This window comes from Strongylocentrotus purpuratus, unplaced genomic scaffold (assembly GCF_000002235.5).
Source record: "Strongylocentrotus purpuratus isolate Spur 01 unplaced genomic scaffold, Spur_5.0 spur5_scaffold_5, whole genome shotgun sequence".
In the NCBI taxonomy this organism is placed as follows: domain Eukaryota; kingdom Metazoa; phylum Echinodermata; class Echinoidea; order Camarodonta; family Strongylocentrotidae; genus Strongylocentrotus; species Strongylocentrotus purpuratus.
In genome coordinates this window covers 24,040,871-24,058,361 of record NW_022145611.1, presented here as the reverse complement: position 1 = coordinate 24,058,361, position 17,491 = coordinate 24,040,871, and the positions used below count along the sequence as shown (strand labels likewise).

The window sequence follows — 17,491 nt, the reverse complement described above, 5'->3', positions numbered from 1 at the left end:
CTGTTAATAGTCGTGTGTCTAACTTTGGTGGTGTGATGATGATGGTCATCATGACGATGGTTACGATGGGGTTGATTATTATCCTGATGATGATGATGATGATGATGCTGATGGGCAGTGGTAGTGTGTTAACCCTCTCCGCTGAATAGCAAAACAAGGTAGAAATGGGAATAGAGAATGGAGGGAATATAACTAGAGAGAGGGAGTCGGACAATAAACAGAGAGAGACAGAGACACATGGAGACATGGAGAGAGAGAGCGAGAGAGAGGGAAAGAGAGAGAGAGAGAGAGAGGGAGATGGAGAGAGAAAGAGTGTGTCTGAGAGAGAGAGAGAGAGAGAGAGAGAGAGAGAGTGAGAGAGAAAGAGAGAGAGAGAGATAGAGAGAGAGAGAGGTGGACATGTAGACATGCATAAATAGAGAAAAGAGAAGTAGAGTTTTTTTGTAATCTTGGGAAGTAGATTGATATATTATATCGCTCTCTATCATGATCCCCCTCGTAAAAAAAGAAATATTAAATACCCAATTAAATGACATCCCTCAGGGAGTTCTAATTCCCTACATGCTCCAAATTTAACATACGTTACGCCACGGAAGAAAGAGGATAATGGAAAGAAAGAGAACACTAAGATTTTGATTTATCTATTGATGGTTGATTAATGATTGATTGACTAACTGAGTAAAGGCTTGTTCAGATATGGCACAGTACATCTGTACGAGCCTTCAGCTAGTGTGTGAATGATTGATTGATTGATTGATTTATGAATTATTGATTAAGTGATGGATTGGTTGATAGATTGACAGATTATTAATGGATTGGTTGGTTGGCTGATTGATTGAACGACCGAAGATCGATGAAGAAAGTGAGTAATTGATTTGCCGCATCAAATCTGAATGACCTTTAAGCGAGTGTGTGCATGAGTGATTGATTTATAGATTAACAGATTATTGGTGGACTTATTTATTTGTTGGACAATAAATAATGTTAGTCGGCTGATTGATTATTACTGGTGTTACATAATAGTGTTATAATATTATGTAGCTTGAAAATAAGTTTACAAGGACTTAGCGGGTATAAATCATAGTCCTTGAAAAATGGTTCTTCTATGAAATTTATACAATAACATTTGACATAATATATAACACATTGTCATATTCAATATTTGAGACTTTAATACTTTGGTGATCATATTTATAGGCCCAGTGTAACTCACAACCATGGGAGTAAGAGGCTTGGTTTAACTCGAATAAGCGCACCTTATATTTTCACATGTGCCCTCTTTCCTTTTTAATAAGTGCCCCTTTTCCTTATGATAAGTGCCCTCATTAAAAAAGGGCCCATTTCCCTTCTCATAAATGCCCCTTTTCATCTATGAAAAAAGTTCCCTTTTCATTCTCATAAGTGCCCGTTTTCATCTCTTATAAATGACCCTATTCAGTTCTAAAAGATGCTCGTTTTACTTTGACAAGTGCCCCTTCCCCTCCTGATAAGTGCTCTTTTCATCGGTTCTAAGACATCCACCCCCGGATACCCCCCCCCCCCCAGTAAACTACCCCCTAGTACAACTACCCCCAGGGGGCCAGGGCAACCACCCTCTAGGACGACTACCCCCTTTTCTTTCAACAAATGCACATTTCCCTTTACAATAATAGTGCCCCATTTTCATTCTCATCAGTGCCTCTTTTCATTTATGGTTAGTGCCCCTTTTCAGATGCGATAAGTGCCCCTTTTCACATATGATAATTACCCTTTTAACAATTATGAGCCCCTTTTTTCCTTTCTAATAAGGAACCTATCCCTTTTTCATAATGCCCCCCTGTTCACTTCGTATAAATGCCCCTATCAAAATCTGATGAATCCCTCTTTTCCGTCGACAAATGCCCATTTCCTATTTTCATAAAAATCCCTTTTTATCCTTGGTGCGTGCCTCTTTTTTTAGGTGTAAGAAGTGCCCCATTTTCACCTCTGATAATAAGCCTTTGTAATTTGACACATGCTCCTTTTCTTTTCTAATACGTGTCTTAAATCTTTTGATAAGTGTCCCCTTTTCCTCTCATCATTAAACGTGCCCCTTTTTTAAAGCGACTAAGAGCAATTTCCCACAAAGCTAGCTCGCTACCCTCGCTCGTAGTTATAGATTTTATAATTATGTAACTTATCAAAGGTCATTTCAGTTTTCCGTTATGAGAATGTGCTTATACCCCATCAGGATTGGGTTTTCCTCTTTATAAGATGTAATTTTTCGCACTTTGACCTCACAATTCCTCGCTCGCTTTGATAGCTCGCAAATGAATTTTCAGACCATCACACCCAACTGCAAAGTATGATGCTTAAGCAATATCTTATATGATGTATACAGAGAAACTAGATATTGAAATCATCCCTGATAATGTAAACACAATATAGGGGTATATACCAATGTCTAAACAAATATATATTTTCGCTTTGAGATTTCCCTTTGAAGGTGCCCTTTTCCCCCCAGAAAGAGCCCATTTTTGTTGGTGCCCTCGCCCCACTTTGGAAGTCGCTCCGCCGCCTCTGAGAGTGGTGGTGATGTGGATTTTTTTCTTCTACCCCCCCCCCCCCAACGTTTTGCTCATTACGCTACTGATCCGTTGCATTTAGTACCCCCCCCCCCCCGGTCATGAAAAGAAATCGCCGCCCCTGGAAGGAGAGCATATAATTCAGATGTATTTTTAAACAAGTAAAAAAAACATTTCATACAAAAATTACGCAGTTTTTTCATCAATCTTCATCAACATTACCGAGTCACTTTAAGCCAGATTGATATTGATAGGTAAAAGTTGTTCGATAGCATCATTCAGTTTTATTTGATTGGAGATATATTAATGAAACAGTGTAAAGGCTACATAAGTCTCAAACAAACCTACACCATTAAACTTCAAGCTCACTCACACATGAAATATTGCGACACTTTCAAGGCTACTTATTATTTCAAGTAAATGTATATACAAACGGCAACAGCTTCAATATAACATGTTAGTTCTTCTCACTTAAACCATTGGTCTGGAAACAATTATTTGCCCATTGTTGTATATTATTATAATATTACATTTTCACTAACGATGAATTTACAATGTAATGCAATTTTCAGGTTTCCAAGGTTTATTTAGGAGAATAGAAGATTGTCTCAAACAAACCTACACCATTATTAATGGTTAATGGGGGGGGGGGGCAATGTAACCCAACCATGACTTATTTTCAATTTCATACAAGTGATTTATAAATGTTCGTGATATCACATGATTTTCAACAAAATCCGCGTTTCTCCATTTCTGTTGCAAACTGACACATTCCCAAAAAGCCAGGAAGAGCATATATTTTGTATAGTCACTAATGGGCCTACTTAGTGGCCGTTAACACTAACAGAAGTATACAATTCCTTTCCAGAAGCTATTGCGACAAGCACTGCCGGGCCACCACTCGGGCTGTGCATGCAGAGATTTGCGAACGAACGTTTTATACGTACATCATGTGGGAAAACTGAATTCAGACAAGGATTAATATAGAGAACAGTACAACGAATCGTCTTCTTTCTCGAATAATTTAGTGAACTGGCAAAGCTTGCGCGGGATGGGCGAAAATGAATTCAGACAAGAATTAAGGGTAATAAGTATTTGAAATGTCAAAGCTTCCCCGCTTCGCGCGGGAGGGGGGGGGGACTGAATTCAGACAAGGATTAAGAGTCGAGAATGGTACATCGAATCGTCTTCTTTCTTTAATAATCCAATGAAATGTCAGAGCTTCCGCGCTACGCGCGGAGGAAGGGGAACTTGATTCAAGCATTAAGGATTAAGAGTCGAGAATGGTACATCGAAACGTCTTCTTTTTTTAATAATCTAATGAAACGTCAGAGCTTCCGAGCTACGCGCGGGGAAGGGGAACTCGATTCAAACAAGGATTAAGAGTAGAGAATGGTACATCGAATAATCTTCTTGGTTGCTTTGATCCATTGCCGAAAATATCACCCCCCCCCCCCCCCCCCCCCCCCCCATCTTCCAACCACGGATACAAATCGACACCCTTGGTCGCTTCACAAATAGGGCATACATAGTCCTTTTTCGTGGATTTTTTTTTAGCAAAAAAAACACAAAGTAGGTGGAGCCAACGTTCACACACGTCACATCGCACCCATGGAGGTTGTGTGTCTGTGTCCTTCGGCAATGGCTTTTCACACGACAACATGACACAAACTGCATGCTCGCGATTAGGATATTGAACACATATTTCCACATGTTTTTGCGAGATGCCCCACCTTCCGAAGATCTTTTCCCTTACCCATTGGACACAGCTAGAGCGTTCTGCAATTGAAAGTGAAATGTGTGAGTTAGGGGCAGCGATCGCAGGGGGACGCGGGGACACATCTCCCCTCCCCCGGATAATTTGCAAAAGTGCACACAAAAAACAAATGTATAGCAAATACTGACTAAAGACTGCAACACACTTTTAGGCTCTAGAGGGCAGCGTTTAGACTAAGAAAAATGCAAAAATCTTCTCGCTCCCTCCCATAATATCCTTCAAAATGTACAAATAAATATTGTAGAAAATATGTATTCCGTTGGTATTATGTAAGCACAGTTTACACTGTATGTTTACAAGATTAAGAGTTATAGAAATAGATCAGTGCTACAAAAATGAATATTTAGCTTGCTCTTTTAAGTCCCTTCCTGCCTACTTATTAAAATTTACCTAATAGATATTGACAACCTTTCGGACTGCTCACGAGATACCGGAAAAGTAAAAGTGAAGTGTGAAAAAAGCATTTTGCTTGTTTTTATACTATAGTTTTGCTGATGAACTAACACTTCAACAAGCTCTGCTTGAAGTTAGTTCCTCTTTTCTCGTGCTCGTGCTAAAGAATGTAATTTTGTAAAACAACAGATCTTCAAAAAACGTGTGAGGGGGTAGCATAGAGATTTAAATAGCTCTATGGGGGAGGGGGTAGTCACTTCCGTCACCCGCCCCTTTCCCTGGCGTACTGATGGGGGGGGGGCAGTGATTCCCCTCCCCAGTACTATTCAAACATGGTTTATTTGATACCAGTGATTAATGTTGCTGAAATGGCATTATTTTCCCTGAGTTCCCGGGGCTCTGCCCCCTGGACTCCACCAATGGTCCAAAGGCGGGCCCCTAGATGATTATCACTCTGATCGTAATTTAATGCCTAAAACCCCTGAGCTTCTGGGGACCCTGTCCCCTAGACCTCACTCCAATTAGTATCCTGCCAGTGTCACAAATAAGTTATCAAAATATGCTCATCATTCTGACCGTTTATTAAATGCGTAAAACCCTTAATGGGTTCCAGGGGCTCCACCCTGGCCCCTGCATACTCATCTGACCGTAATTAAATGCATAATACCCCTGAGCTTCATGAAGCTCCGCCTCTTGACTCCCGCCGGGGCTTTGCCCCTGGACCCTACGCCAGTGGCGGATCCAGGGGGGGGGCCTCCCCTGGGAGAAACAGGTAAAACACGCTAATTTTACCTTTATTTGGAGACGGGTCCCCTCCCCTGGTACTCGAGGAGGGGGGGGGGTGTGCGATTTTTTAATTTTCGAGTGCCTAAAAAAAAGGTAATGCTCATTACCCCCCCCCCCCCTACTGAGCAACTTATCGGCTTGTGCGATTTGTAAACTTTCGGGGGCCAAACAAAAAATATTGCTCCTTACCCCCCACCTCCTTCCCCTCCCCCCCCCCCCTCCTGCTTATTCACCGGGTGGCTGTTTCGTCGCTCAATATTTTCCCACGAATCCCCTGCCGCCGGCTGGATCCGCCGCTTTTCCTACGCATATTCACGCTCCACTTGCTTTGCTCTACCTGACTCGTAAATACTTTAGCCCTCAACACTCCCCAACGTTTGTGCCCATTACGCCATTTGCCCTTCTTGCCCAGCTACTATGTTTTCTCGTCCCTCGCATTTGTCCGCCCCCCCCCCCCCGGCCATGAAAAGAAATCGCCGCCCCTGTCGGTAGAACTTCATCGAATGCTTCATGACGTCTCAGCAACAGCCGTGGAAAAATGTGATACTTTGTTTATTCACAATTATAGTAGCTGCACTTTATAAATTGATATACTATTTTTTTTTTTGTTATTGTTATTATTATTGTTATTATTATTATTGTTATTATTATTATTGTTATTATTATCATTATTATTTTTATTATTATTATTATTACCATTTTTGTAATCATCATCATCATTAATTGTGTCCCATACTGTATGGGTAAGTCACAGTTAAATGTTTACAAGCTGGTGTGGGATTATGGTACTGTAGCCCTCTGATAGACCATTTTCATTTCAAAAGGTAAGTTTCATCTTAGCACAAACATTTGAAAACTGAATATCAATTTGGGAACATGTTCCATGCTTTTGATATCACATTGTTGCACTTTGGCTCTTCAGGATTAGATTCTCGAAAAATTATGAATAAATCATATTTAGGGATCATGGCGCCCTGGGCAAACAATGAAATTGCGAAATTACAAGATCCTGAATCAACATAAGCAAAAGAGCAAAACTACAGAGCTTTTTTTTAGAAAATATCGCATTTTTATCCCTAAGAACTCTTTTACTGCACTTTACTTTGCGTATTGAGGGCGAATAATTTTTTCTTTTTCTCCTCTTTCTCTCCCTTTTTGCGCCCCTTGCAGTGCCGCCCAGTGCACGTACTCCTCTACCCCTCCCCTGGTAGATTCGTATTCCTTACGCTATTAAAATTAGAAAATGGAAGAAAAAATCTGGAAAATATATAATATTCTTCTTTTCATTTCCCTACCACTATCAGTAGGAAAGACATATATTGTAACTGAGAGGGCCTTTGTGCAAGGATTTGTTTAGCATTATCCACTGCTATCTCTTCGCTGATGAAAAAAAAACACGGTTGTCTTTTAATTTTCAAATTTGCGGAGTAAGTCTATTTTCATCAGGGACCCTTTTCTCGAAACCGTCCAGCCATATAGTCAGAAGTATCTCTAGTTTTCAGACCTGTATTAATTTCGAGATAAATTCTATCTCCAAATGTGCACACTTAATAGTTTAAAACATGTGTTTTAACGTTGAGAATATTACAGTCTTGTCAGTTTATTATTCTGTTAAAGGCTAAAACATTGAACAAAACTTTCATAGCATCGTATTTTCACTAAGAATAATAAAAGGGATTTTAAAAATAAAAATACACTATCAAATAAAAAATATCCCGGGGAACCCATCTAAAAAACAAAACTGATTCACCGGTTATGAAATGTAATACAATAAATTGTACTTTAAAAGTAATTCTATGGTATAATCTACACAAATTTTGAATCATTTTGCATCACTTATTCCCTGGTACTATTTCTATTTTTTTTAATTCATAATTTATTTAAATAAGTGCAGTTTTCCTAATTTTACTCTTTGTTAATCCGGTGGAATTGCGACTTATGTCTTGGCTCCTCTATATCGCCGATAGTATCGATTTCACAAGATGTTTAGCTTGTAGTTCTTTGTGAAACGAGTATAGGAAGATCAGAGCCATCTCCGTGGTTGGCGGATAAAGTTATGACTGTCTTGTCGTTGGTTTCGAGAAACGGGACCCTGTACGCTAAAGAATACAATTTAATTGGTCAAGCTCCTATTCATATGTAGAACTGTTAAAACTGAATTCTCATAAAAATACTCACAACCTGCGCAGCTCCCAAGGTAATTATTGCGAACCCCATCACATAAAACAAAAGTAACTGATTGGGAGATCCGCATGCACAGGCCCCAAACTGTGGAATAACTTACCGTTAGAAATTAGGAAATCACCATCGTTTTTAAATCAAAAGTAAATGAAATCTTTTAATCTAACTTTATGCTGTTGATTTAAGCACGTCACGAGTTTTTGCAGCAAAGTAGTGTCTGTGCTTTATAAATGGATTATCTTCTTCTTCTTCTTGTTCCCCCTCCGCTTTTGTCGGAGATTTGTTGCGTGTGAAAGATACCATAATCAATTTCGCGCAATCCGAGTACGAAAAATAGCCTGCTAGTTACAGATTGAAACTGATAATGGCGTCGTTAATACCAAAAACATGTCGATTTCTACGCCTTTATCAGCAGCAGATGAGGATTCCTGCACAGGTGATAGCTTCAAAGCAGATTAGAAATCTACATTATTCGGTAAGCTAACTATGATAAATTAAAAGTGACTTTGAAGCCCATAATTCCCTTGTGCAATTAGTCTATATTAAACGACAACGCAGTGCTTCGTTTCACTTTTCAGGCGAAGTTCCCGTCTGTTCGTATTCATGTGGTCCTCTTCATAGGGAGGCCAATATACCCGGGCGCGTATTTTTCATTTAGGCTACACGGTATTGAGGGGAAAAGCTCAATTAATTCAATGAAATCGCTCGCGGAGAGTCTAGTCTATATTTCAAACGGTTCCATGTCAAGTCGCCCAATGTCAGCCCGCCCCCTTACAAAGTCGCCCCCAATTGGTCATGTCGCCTCCCGATTTTTTTTGCCGATTTTGGGATTCTTGGTCAGCTCGCCCCCACTTTTTTGGTCATCTCGCCCCCTAATTTGTTGTTTTAATTTGATGTATTTTACAAGTTCAAAGTCAAGCCATTTTTAGTTCCTTGTATCTCAGTACTATATGTTATTACTTTGTTATCACTAAATATTGAAAATTTTCCTCGTAACTGCATATTTTGGAGGATATTTGCATCTAAGTTTCCACCAGCTTTACGTACTAGTAGGCCTACTACCACATCGCTCGTTCCGACTCCACTGACCACTGCATAGCTCTAGTGACGGAGCTTACGGATGTAAAATAAACTTGAATACAACCATATTTTCTGTATTTGTAATGAAAGAAAGTGTTCTCACAGTGAAAAGTTGTTAAAAGTTGAATTTTGAAACAGCTACATTTCAACTCTTAGACTATTGAATTATTCATTGGGAAGTCAGCGCTGCTGCGACCTAGCCTGCGCCTGCATGTACTGGCCGTACAACCGCCCACTCGCACCGGCGTTATTTTTGTAAACAACACACCCCAAATCCAACACAGACAGACACACAAAAAACAACATGAGTGAAGCTACTTATTTGCATCTGGCCCATTCTAGGATTAATGTAGGCCTATAAACTTGTTTTTATGTATGTGTTTTGACAGTATTTGATAGGTAATGTATGGCAATAAAATTCATTAAAATGTAAGAAATTCTTTTATGGTAAGATTGGGTTATCAAGTAATCATAGATTTTTTGTAATTAACAACAAACGCTAACAGTATACACCACAACGCTGTTAATATTACTTAATAACAGTAACACAGACAAACAACAACATGAGCGAAGGTTTTTTTCAATACAGCTTCTTATTTGCATCTGGGATTAATACATTTAATTTATGCATACAATTTGTGTGTTTATGTATGTGTTTTGACAGTATTTGATAGCATACTGTCTTCTGTTTGGCGATTTTCGAAAGCACGTTTCGACATACTCCTCAATAAGAATTGTTAATCATATAACGCATAGCCAGATTTAACCCTATCTAAAATATTCATTCAAAGATATTACAATCATGCAAAGATAAAGGAATAAACAAGAGGATGAGATTAAGTATTGTCACAGACGAAAAATGATAGGGGAAATGTTTGCTTCTCTCTCGCTCGCTCGCTCTCTCAACGCCATTTTCCATCTTTATCTCTCGTACTGCTTTTTGTTCCGCTTTTTGTTTTTATACCAAAATTATTTCTTCCGATTTTGAGAAAAAATACTATACAATAATTTTTAAATGAAGAAGAAAAGAAACCCGGAATGAACGGCTGATATCGAAATGAGAAGAATATTACTGTACAATAATAAATTATTAAAAGCATCTCTTTTGCATACATTTAATATGAAAAAAATATTTGTTGACAGTACATTGGTCGGACATTATAATTTAGCGAAAAGATATAAACAAACAAAAAGAAAGAAACCAAAGAAACATTCGGAAGGGGGGGGGGGGGTGATCGGAGAGAGAACTAGCATAATAATAAATACAGCACAGACTATACTTCCAACTTTCTAAACCCCCCCCCCCCCCCCCCCTTGCTCTTTCTTTCTTTCTCACTCTGTCTCTCTCTCTGTCTATCTGCCAATGTTGTTCACAGAAAAATGTCACAGAAAACATGATTATGAAAAATGGTGATCGGAGAGACAAATATAATAAATACAGTACACAGGCTACGTCCAAATTTCTACCCCCCCCCCTCTCACATAATTATACCTTATATTTAGTTTAGGGAACGAAATAGAGAACAAGCGGCTGATAATGTCGAAATGAGAAGAATATTACTGTATACAATACTTATATATTATAACAAATAAACTTTTGAATGTAAATCTCTGTTGCATCAAAATAAAATGAAACGTTTATTAAATTATACTTAAGCACAAAAGAGTTATCTTGAAGAAGGTGGACAACAATATAACAGAAAGAATGAAACTTTCTCTTATATTTACAAACATATAAATAGCATAAATAGCCTGATTCTGACCGCTGCACTAGCGCACTGCCTAGGGGGCGACTGTGTTTAGGAGGCGACTGTGTATAGGAGGCGACTGTGTATAGGAGGCGACTGTGTATAGGAGGCGACTGTGTATAGGAGGCGACTCGACCACACAATTTGGGGGCGACTACGTTAGGAGGCGACTGCGTATAGGAGGCGACTGCGTATAGGAGGCGACCGGCTTGGGGGCGACCTGACCAGACACCGTACGCACCATTTCAAACATGTAGCGCATGTACAATGATGATGTATCATGTACTGAATATGTGTTGTTGGTAGTCCGTGGGGGCGCTTGTTGCCTTGTTCTTCATTTGTTCTTGTTCTTCTTCCTCGGTAAGTGCTACTTCATACAACGAAGATTATGCACTGCAGTGTGGTGTGTGCCATGTCCAAAATATGTGTAGGCCTCAATCCAGGTGCAAAATATATATATACAGTGATGTGCTGTTAAAAACGTGGACAGCGATGTGCTGCCATCAGTTGGACGCTTCCTTCAATGCCCTTTTAAAGGCATCCAGAGAAAGGAAGTTCGCAGGGTCCTTCTTGAGGAACAGAAGCCTTTCCAAAATTTGACCAGTAACTCCGGCGTGGAAATACCCTACCAAAACATACCCAAAATGAAGTAAATATAGACTCTACATTAAATGTCCAAATAAAGATCATGAGTTAATAAAATTTGTTATGTTTATTACCTGTTTCGTGTCAATTTTCCGCCGGAGTTACGGGTCAAAATTTTGGATAGGCTTCTGAACAAGCGCCGCCGTGGGTATGTTTATGTTCACGCTCGCTGTGCCATGGTGTCGGATATAATGATTTCTGCTCTCATATTCATATTCAACCACAAGCGCAAAGTTATAAATATCAATATTAATATCTGTACAGATAATTAATTGTAAGAGTTGGATTGACTTAACCGACGCCCTCTCGGGGTATGAGATCACTGCTACTAGTATTTTTCAAGGCAGATACTGAAAACTGTTTGGGGAAATCGGTTGCAGACATTGAAGTAAGTGTTTGCCTTCATTATGTCCTGTTTTCCTCCTTCTCTGTACCATCCGCATGCAGGCCAAAAGATGTCAAGAGTTTGCTATCGATGATGACACGCCACAGTACCCTGGCTCAAAGTCTGTGTTCACCGAGAAGCTTGACTTTCTCAAACCAGACGAGTATGATGGGATCCCAGTCTACCGAGTCATGAGTCGAGATGGAGAGGTCATTGACCCTGACCAAGACCCTGGGTTGGATAAGGACATGGTTGTGAAGATGTATAAGACAATGACCACCCTAAACACCATGGATAAGATTCTGTATGAATCTCAGAGACAGGTAAATTGACACCCTTGATTAAATTTCTAAAATTTGATATATTTTGGGGAGTTTCAATTATAATAATAATAATAGCTCACATTTATAATGTGCCTAATACTTTGTTTCTAGGCGCAGCACATAGTATTACCCCGGTCATCAGATTCAGGCTTACCTGCAACACAATGTATGCACATTTTCCACTCCCTGGGGAGCATTCCAGCCAGTCGCCATTTTACAAACGCCACTTGCTAATCCGACCACATTAACTTTCGCATCCTACCGGGTACCCATTTAACACCAATTATAGGCACTACATGTGGGTATCATTTGTTTTTTGCTTTGACACAAAATCAATCCAAAGTAACAGCAGGTTATTTAGATTACATATTGCAATGCTTACAAGAAATAAAAGAGATATGTAGATGTCTTTCTCACATAGCGGTATGTTGTTCAATAGATGTAAAGATAAGGGGGAAAATGGTAAGTCTATTTTATCCTTTAGTAAGTGTTTTATCTAAAATGTTAAAAAAATTGTTATAACATTGCAAAATTTTTTCATGCACAAAATGAACTAACAACTTTTTTTGTGATTAAGCTTTACAAGTTGTGTTAATTTTTTTTTACAGCAGTTATGTTTTCCTCTAAAGATTTATCTGTTACAAGTTCCTCCTAACTAATCAATATTATGAACTGTATTTTCAGGGGAGAATATCATTCTACATGACCAACTATGGTGAAGAAGGAACTCACGTTGGAAGTGCTGCTGCCCTCAATGACAAGGATATTGTTTTTGGTCAATACAGAGAGGCAGGTGAGTTGTGTGTGGTTATTAGTTAATAATTATAATTTTGGAATACTTACAAGTATAAGGCCATTCTTAAATTTATTTTAATTTAATTTTTCACATTAAAGAAAAAAAAAGTTTTATACCGAAACAATACCCTTTTCTGCAGATTTTCATCACTGAATTGCTGGCATACCCTGTGATCATTGCTTTATAGACTGACTCAAAGTGAAACAGATGAATAGTAACTGCAGTGAATTGCTAGTGTAGTTATAAAGGCTATAGATTCACATCTATGATTACAAATGTCAAAAATAGAATAAAACATATTTAATATTATTGATTGATTGATTGGTTGCAACAGGTGTAATTCTCTGGAGAGGATTTTCATTGGAGAAAGCCATGAACCAATGCTATGGGAACTGTAATGATCTAGCCAAGGGTCGTCAGATGCCTGTGCACTACGGCTCAAAAGAACATCATTTCATGACAATTTCATCACCTCTTGCCACACAGATGCCCCATGGTAGGTTTTCAGTATCAAATTTGAGAATAAAGTTGATAAAGTTGAAAATGAATTCCCTAATTGCCTCGAATAAATTGGGAACTTGATAAATGTATTTCATGAATTTTTTTCCTCTGGATTTGAAAGGATACTGTATTCTAATTTGTTTTTTGCTTTTTCAGAATCTGATGTCTTTTGATTGAATAGAAATAGAATGGAGATTTCAGTAAATGATAGAAGCATGTTTTTTTGTTCATGATCTAATTACTATTCTGTTGTTGAATAATTCCTTTGCAGCCATCTAACTGAATTGCAGAATTTTGTACAGCTCATAACAAATCATAAATAATCTAGATTGAAAGGCTCTTTAATTAATAATCAATTAGAGGTTTTGCTTTTGAAAGGGGTCCTTATTGACTTGTGATGGTTATGCAGGTTTGTGTTATTAATTCAAAGGCATGTTTAAACTTAAAATACTATTTTTGTCTATCTTAGCATCTGGAGCAGCTTACGCTTTGAAGAGAGCAGGTCGTGACCTTTGTGTTATGTGTTATTTTGGTGATGGAGCTGCCAGTGAAGGTGACGCTCATGCTGCTTTCAACTTTGCTGCTACACTAGATGCTCCAGTTATATTCTTCTGGTGAGTTTAGCATCCTAGCTACTCTACCTGGTATTTGTTTGGAAATTGAGGTTTAAGCATGTTTCTATATCTATGCATATGCATAAAGCTCTACCCTTGCAAGCAAATGTTGTCAAATATGATATGAATTTGGTTTAAGAAAATAATGTTGGAATCGGAACACTGTTAGTAGTTAGTAGTAGCCAAGAGCATCACATATAAAAATAGGATTTTAACTCAAATATGCTTGACTGATTATAGAAAAACATTCATTTTATTTCTCTATCTCGTGAGGAATGTTACATCTATTATCTATTATTCTTTAGCTAATCAAAATTAGTTTGAAAAAAATATTAAATGTCTCATTTATGATGTATGCCTCTTTCTGGAACTCTCTGCTCAAAGTATTTTTCCTTTACACTTTCTTTGTAGTCGTAATAATGGTTATGCTATTTCAACACCCACTGCTGAGCAGTATAGAGGGGATGGCATTGGTAAGTATTATTTATAACGGAATAGTTAATGTGCTAGTTTTATCTTCTTATGTGGACTTGTAGCAGTTTATATTTATGAAGGATGGAAATTGTTAGAAACTAAATGTTTTGGTGTTGATTATAACTTTGTTAAGGTAATTTATTTAGAGAAAGTATCTGTTGTTCGCATGGTAACTTAATTTTTTTGTAGTTTCTAAAGAGATTACAAACCTTGACATAACAGTGGTGTAATTTCTTTCTGAGAAGTGACCAGTTTGAAATATTACATGATTATTTTTACAGTAATCAGATGACCAGTTAGATAATACCATGCATGGTGATAGTTCGTCTATGGGTATGGACCATTTTCTAAAAGAGAACCAAAGTTCAATATTAGAAGACAATGGAAGTGCAATGAATAGAGTAGGAACAGTGAATTAGGGGACTACACAGTCTCAAGTTTCTTCTGTATGCTTGGAAGTCCACTAAATGTAGCTTTCATATTTCCCTCTTTACACCTCTCTTTGCCTTACTTAATATATACTTAAAGGTAAAGACCAGTATAGGAAATGCCTCAATTTCAAAAAATGAAATGGAAGCTCTTATTACCAATCATGTGAAAGAGTATGTTTTGACTAATACATGATGATAACAATTTTGCCGGGAAACCGCCTACTAATTGATATATTTGGTAAATTAGTTTGTCTATTGGTGTGTGAGAGATAAACGCACCTGTCACGCATGTGTGCGTAGTCCCATATACATCTTTCTGTGTACGGTGCTTGTAACTTTACAAAGACTGGGCCAAATTTCTTATCATTTTGATGATTCCAGAACCTGCAGTACACAGCAATACTTATATGCTAGATGATCAACTTTTTCTGATCGATTCCACAATGTTTCTTTCACAATGCAATCGCATGACCATAACTGGTCTTATCTTTAATGGTATTGTTCCTCTTCCGACTCCCAGCCATCCGTGGACCAGCCTATGGCATGAACACCATCAGGGTAGATGGTAATGATGTCTTTGCTGTCTACAATGCTACCAAGGCAGCAAGGAAGATAGCCGTAGAAGAGAGTAAACCTGTCCTAATTGAAGCCATGACTTACAGGTACATCATGAATTGTATAATGAGATGTGTAATATAAAACAGGCAATGATAACTTGCCACTTCAGAGAAAGGGATCTGTTAAACACATTTTGTAACATTTTGAGTTATGTGAAGCCAAATCGTTCTTAAGTGTTATTTGTAGAAACAGAACAAATTTTAAACAGTGAAATATTTCTCCAAAATGATAAAGGATGTAGATATTTACCGCAATTTCAGCTATATCTTCTAAATAGGCCCTCTCTTGTATGGGCCAAAAAAATAAAGAGGACAAAGATGATCATTATACTACAAATCAAGTAGGCAAAATTGGAGTAATGTTGAGTAGTGCCTTGTACATTTATGATCGAAATTAAGTTTGGTTGAGTTGGAATTTAGATTATATTGTGCTTATTGATATTATTTCATTCATCCAAAAGCACAAATAATATGGACACATCCCATTGCTTTTACATCCAATTATTGATACAGGATAGGACATCACAGCACCAGTGATGATTCCTCTGCGTACCGATCTGTTGATGAGGTACGGTACTGGGACAGTGAGGATCACCCAATAGGTCGTCTCAGGAGGTACATGATGCAGAAGGAATGGTGGGATATTGATACAGAGAAGGCATGGATGGCAGAAACAAAGAAGGATGTAAGTCACACATTCAATGTGAGAAAAAAAAAAGGGGGGGGGGGGGTCTTTTGAAGCCAATGTTGAATGATTTTGTTTATAGAAGCGCAGTCCAGGAAGAAATTGGTGCATTGTTTAAGTAATAGAGGTTTGCAACAAGCTGTCTTGGATTGTTCACATTTCCGTCACAACACCTGATATTAAATTGATGGATTTTTTTGTTGTAATACCCCCCAGTACATGTTTGTTTTCCATCATTGGAAATGTATTGAATGATTTTCATTATTTATTACGCAATTTGTGTATACATCTGATAACAGATTATATGTGTGTTTTGACAACATTGCAAGTGTTTGATAATAATAATAATAGTAATAATATTTCTTGCTTACCCAGGGTAGCCTCATCAGTGTTGATACTGAGGGCCCTGCAATCATATTTGAATGTATCCCGAGAATCATTGGAACCAAACATAAGAATTTGTTAATTCATGGGATATTATTTCAACAAAGTATGATTTTACTGTAATCAAAGTTATTTTATATAAATATTAATTCTTTTAAACTATAAGCGGTTCAGTTGAAATCATCTTTGAAGAAAAAAACCTATACTCTTTGTCTTTGTCTCCCTGTGCAGGTACTGCAAGAGTTTCAAGCAGCGGAGAAGCTGAAGAAGCCCTCCCCAAACCACATGCTGACAGATGTCTATGAGGAGATGCCTGTCCATCTCCAGAGACAGATGGATGAGATGAAGAAACACGTGGAGAAACACAAGGAGCATTATCCTTTAGATCAGTTTGAAGAAATGAAATGAGATGGGAGTAATATATAGATTGGTTTAATGGTTAGTTATTTTATGCCTCTGCTCTCTCACCCCACTGTTTTGTAGTTCCTCTACCAGTGCCCCCCCCCCCCCCCCCCCCCCCTCTTGGTATTTTAGGGTTCCATTGCCAGTGGTGTTCTTGAGTCGGGGTTGCTCCCCCAGTGGTTGCCTAAGGATTGTATGAAAAATATGTCCTAGGTTTTTTAACTTCAGGGTTAGGAGAAGTGCAGAAAGTAATTAATGGTTCGTAGGAGTTTTTTTTAGTTATTTAGTATGTGGGTTCGGTTTTGAGGGAAACGCAACATCAAGTTTCAGTGGTAACAATTTAATTTTTGCCTATTTCCTGCTGTTCTTGGCTTCCTTACTATAGGTTTAGTGTAAGTCGTGGAAGGTGTGGTGAAAGTAATAAATGACACATAAATTCATTTATTAGTTATATGGATGTGGTTCTTGAGGGAGGGACAACATCACTTGTCTTCCTCATAAATGTCTCCATCAGTATCCATTGTTTAAAAGTTTGGAATGTTGTATTCATGTCAAGAAAACAGTTCAGTTTCAATTAGCAATTGGTAAATGTTAAGTCCCCATCCTTGTCATTTATTCACTAAGTTAATGAAGAAAGAAAAAAAAATGGTTGTATAAATGACATGTTTTACTGTGTACTTTTAATAGTTATCACATGCTGCATACTCATTGAATTTTTTTTAATGT

General features: G+C 38.0%; 1 protein-coding gene across 1 annotated transcript; it reads left to right on the top strand.

The window, feature by feature from the left end:
- Positions 1–8,009: 8,009 nt before the first annotated feature.
- Positions 8,010–17,340, top strand: LOC583728 (2-oxoisovalerate dehydrogenase subunit alpha, mitochondrial). The gene is made up of 9 exons (XM_030998889.1): positions 8,010–8,155; positions 11,601–11,861; positions 12,546–12,654; positions 12,992–13,153; positions 13,628–13,772; positions 14,184–14,245; positions 15,198–15,339; positions 15,808–15,979; positions 16,595–17,340. Exons 1-9 carry the CDS (start codon positions 8,045–8,047, stop codon positions 16,769–16,771), a joined length of 1,341 nt encoding a protein of 446 aa, XP_030854749.1. The 5' UTR covers positions 8,010–8,044; the 3' UTR covers positions 16,772–17,340.
- The last annotated feature ends 151 nt before the right edge of the window (positions 17,341–17,491 follow it).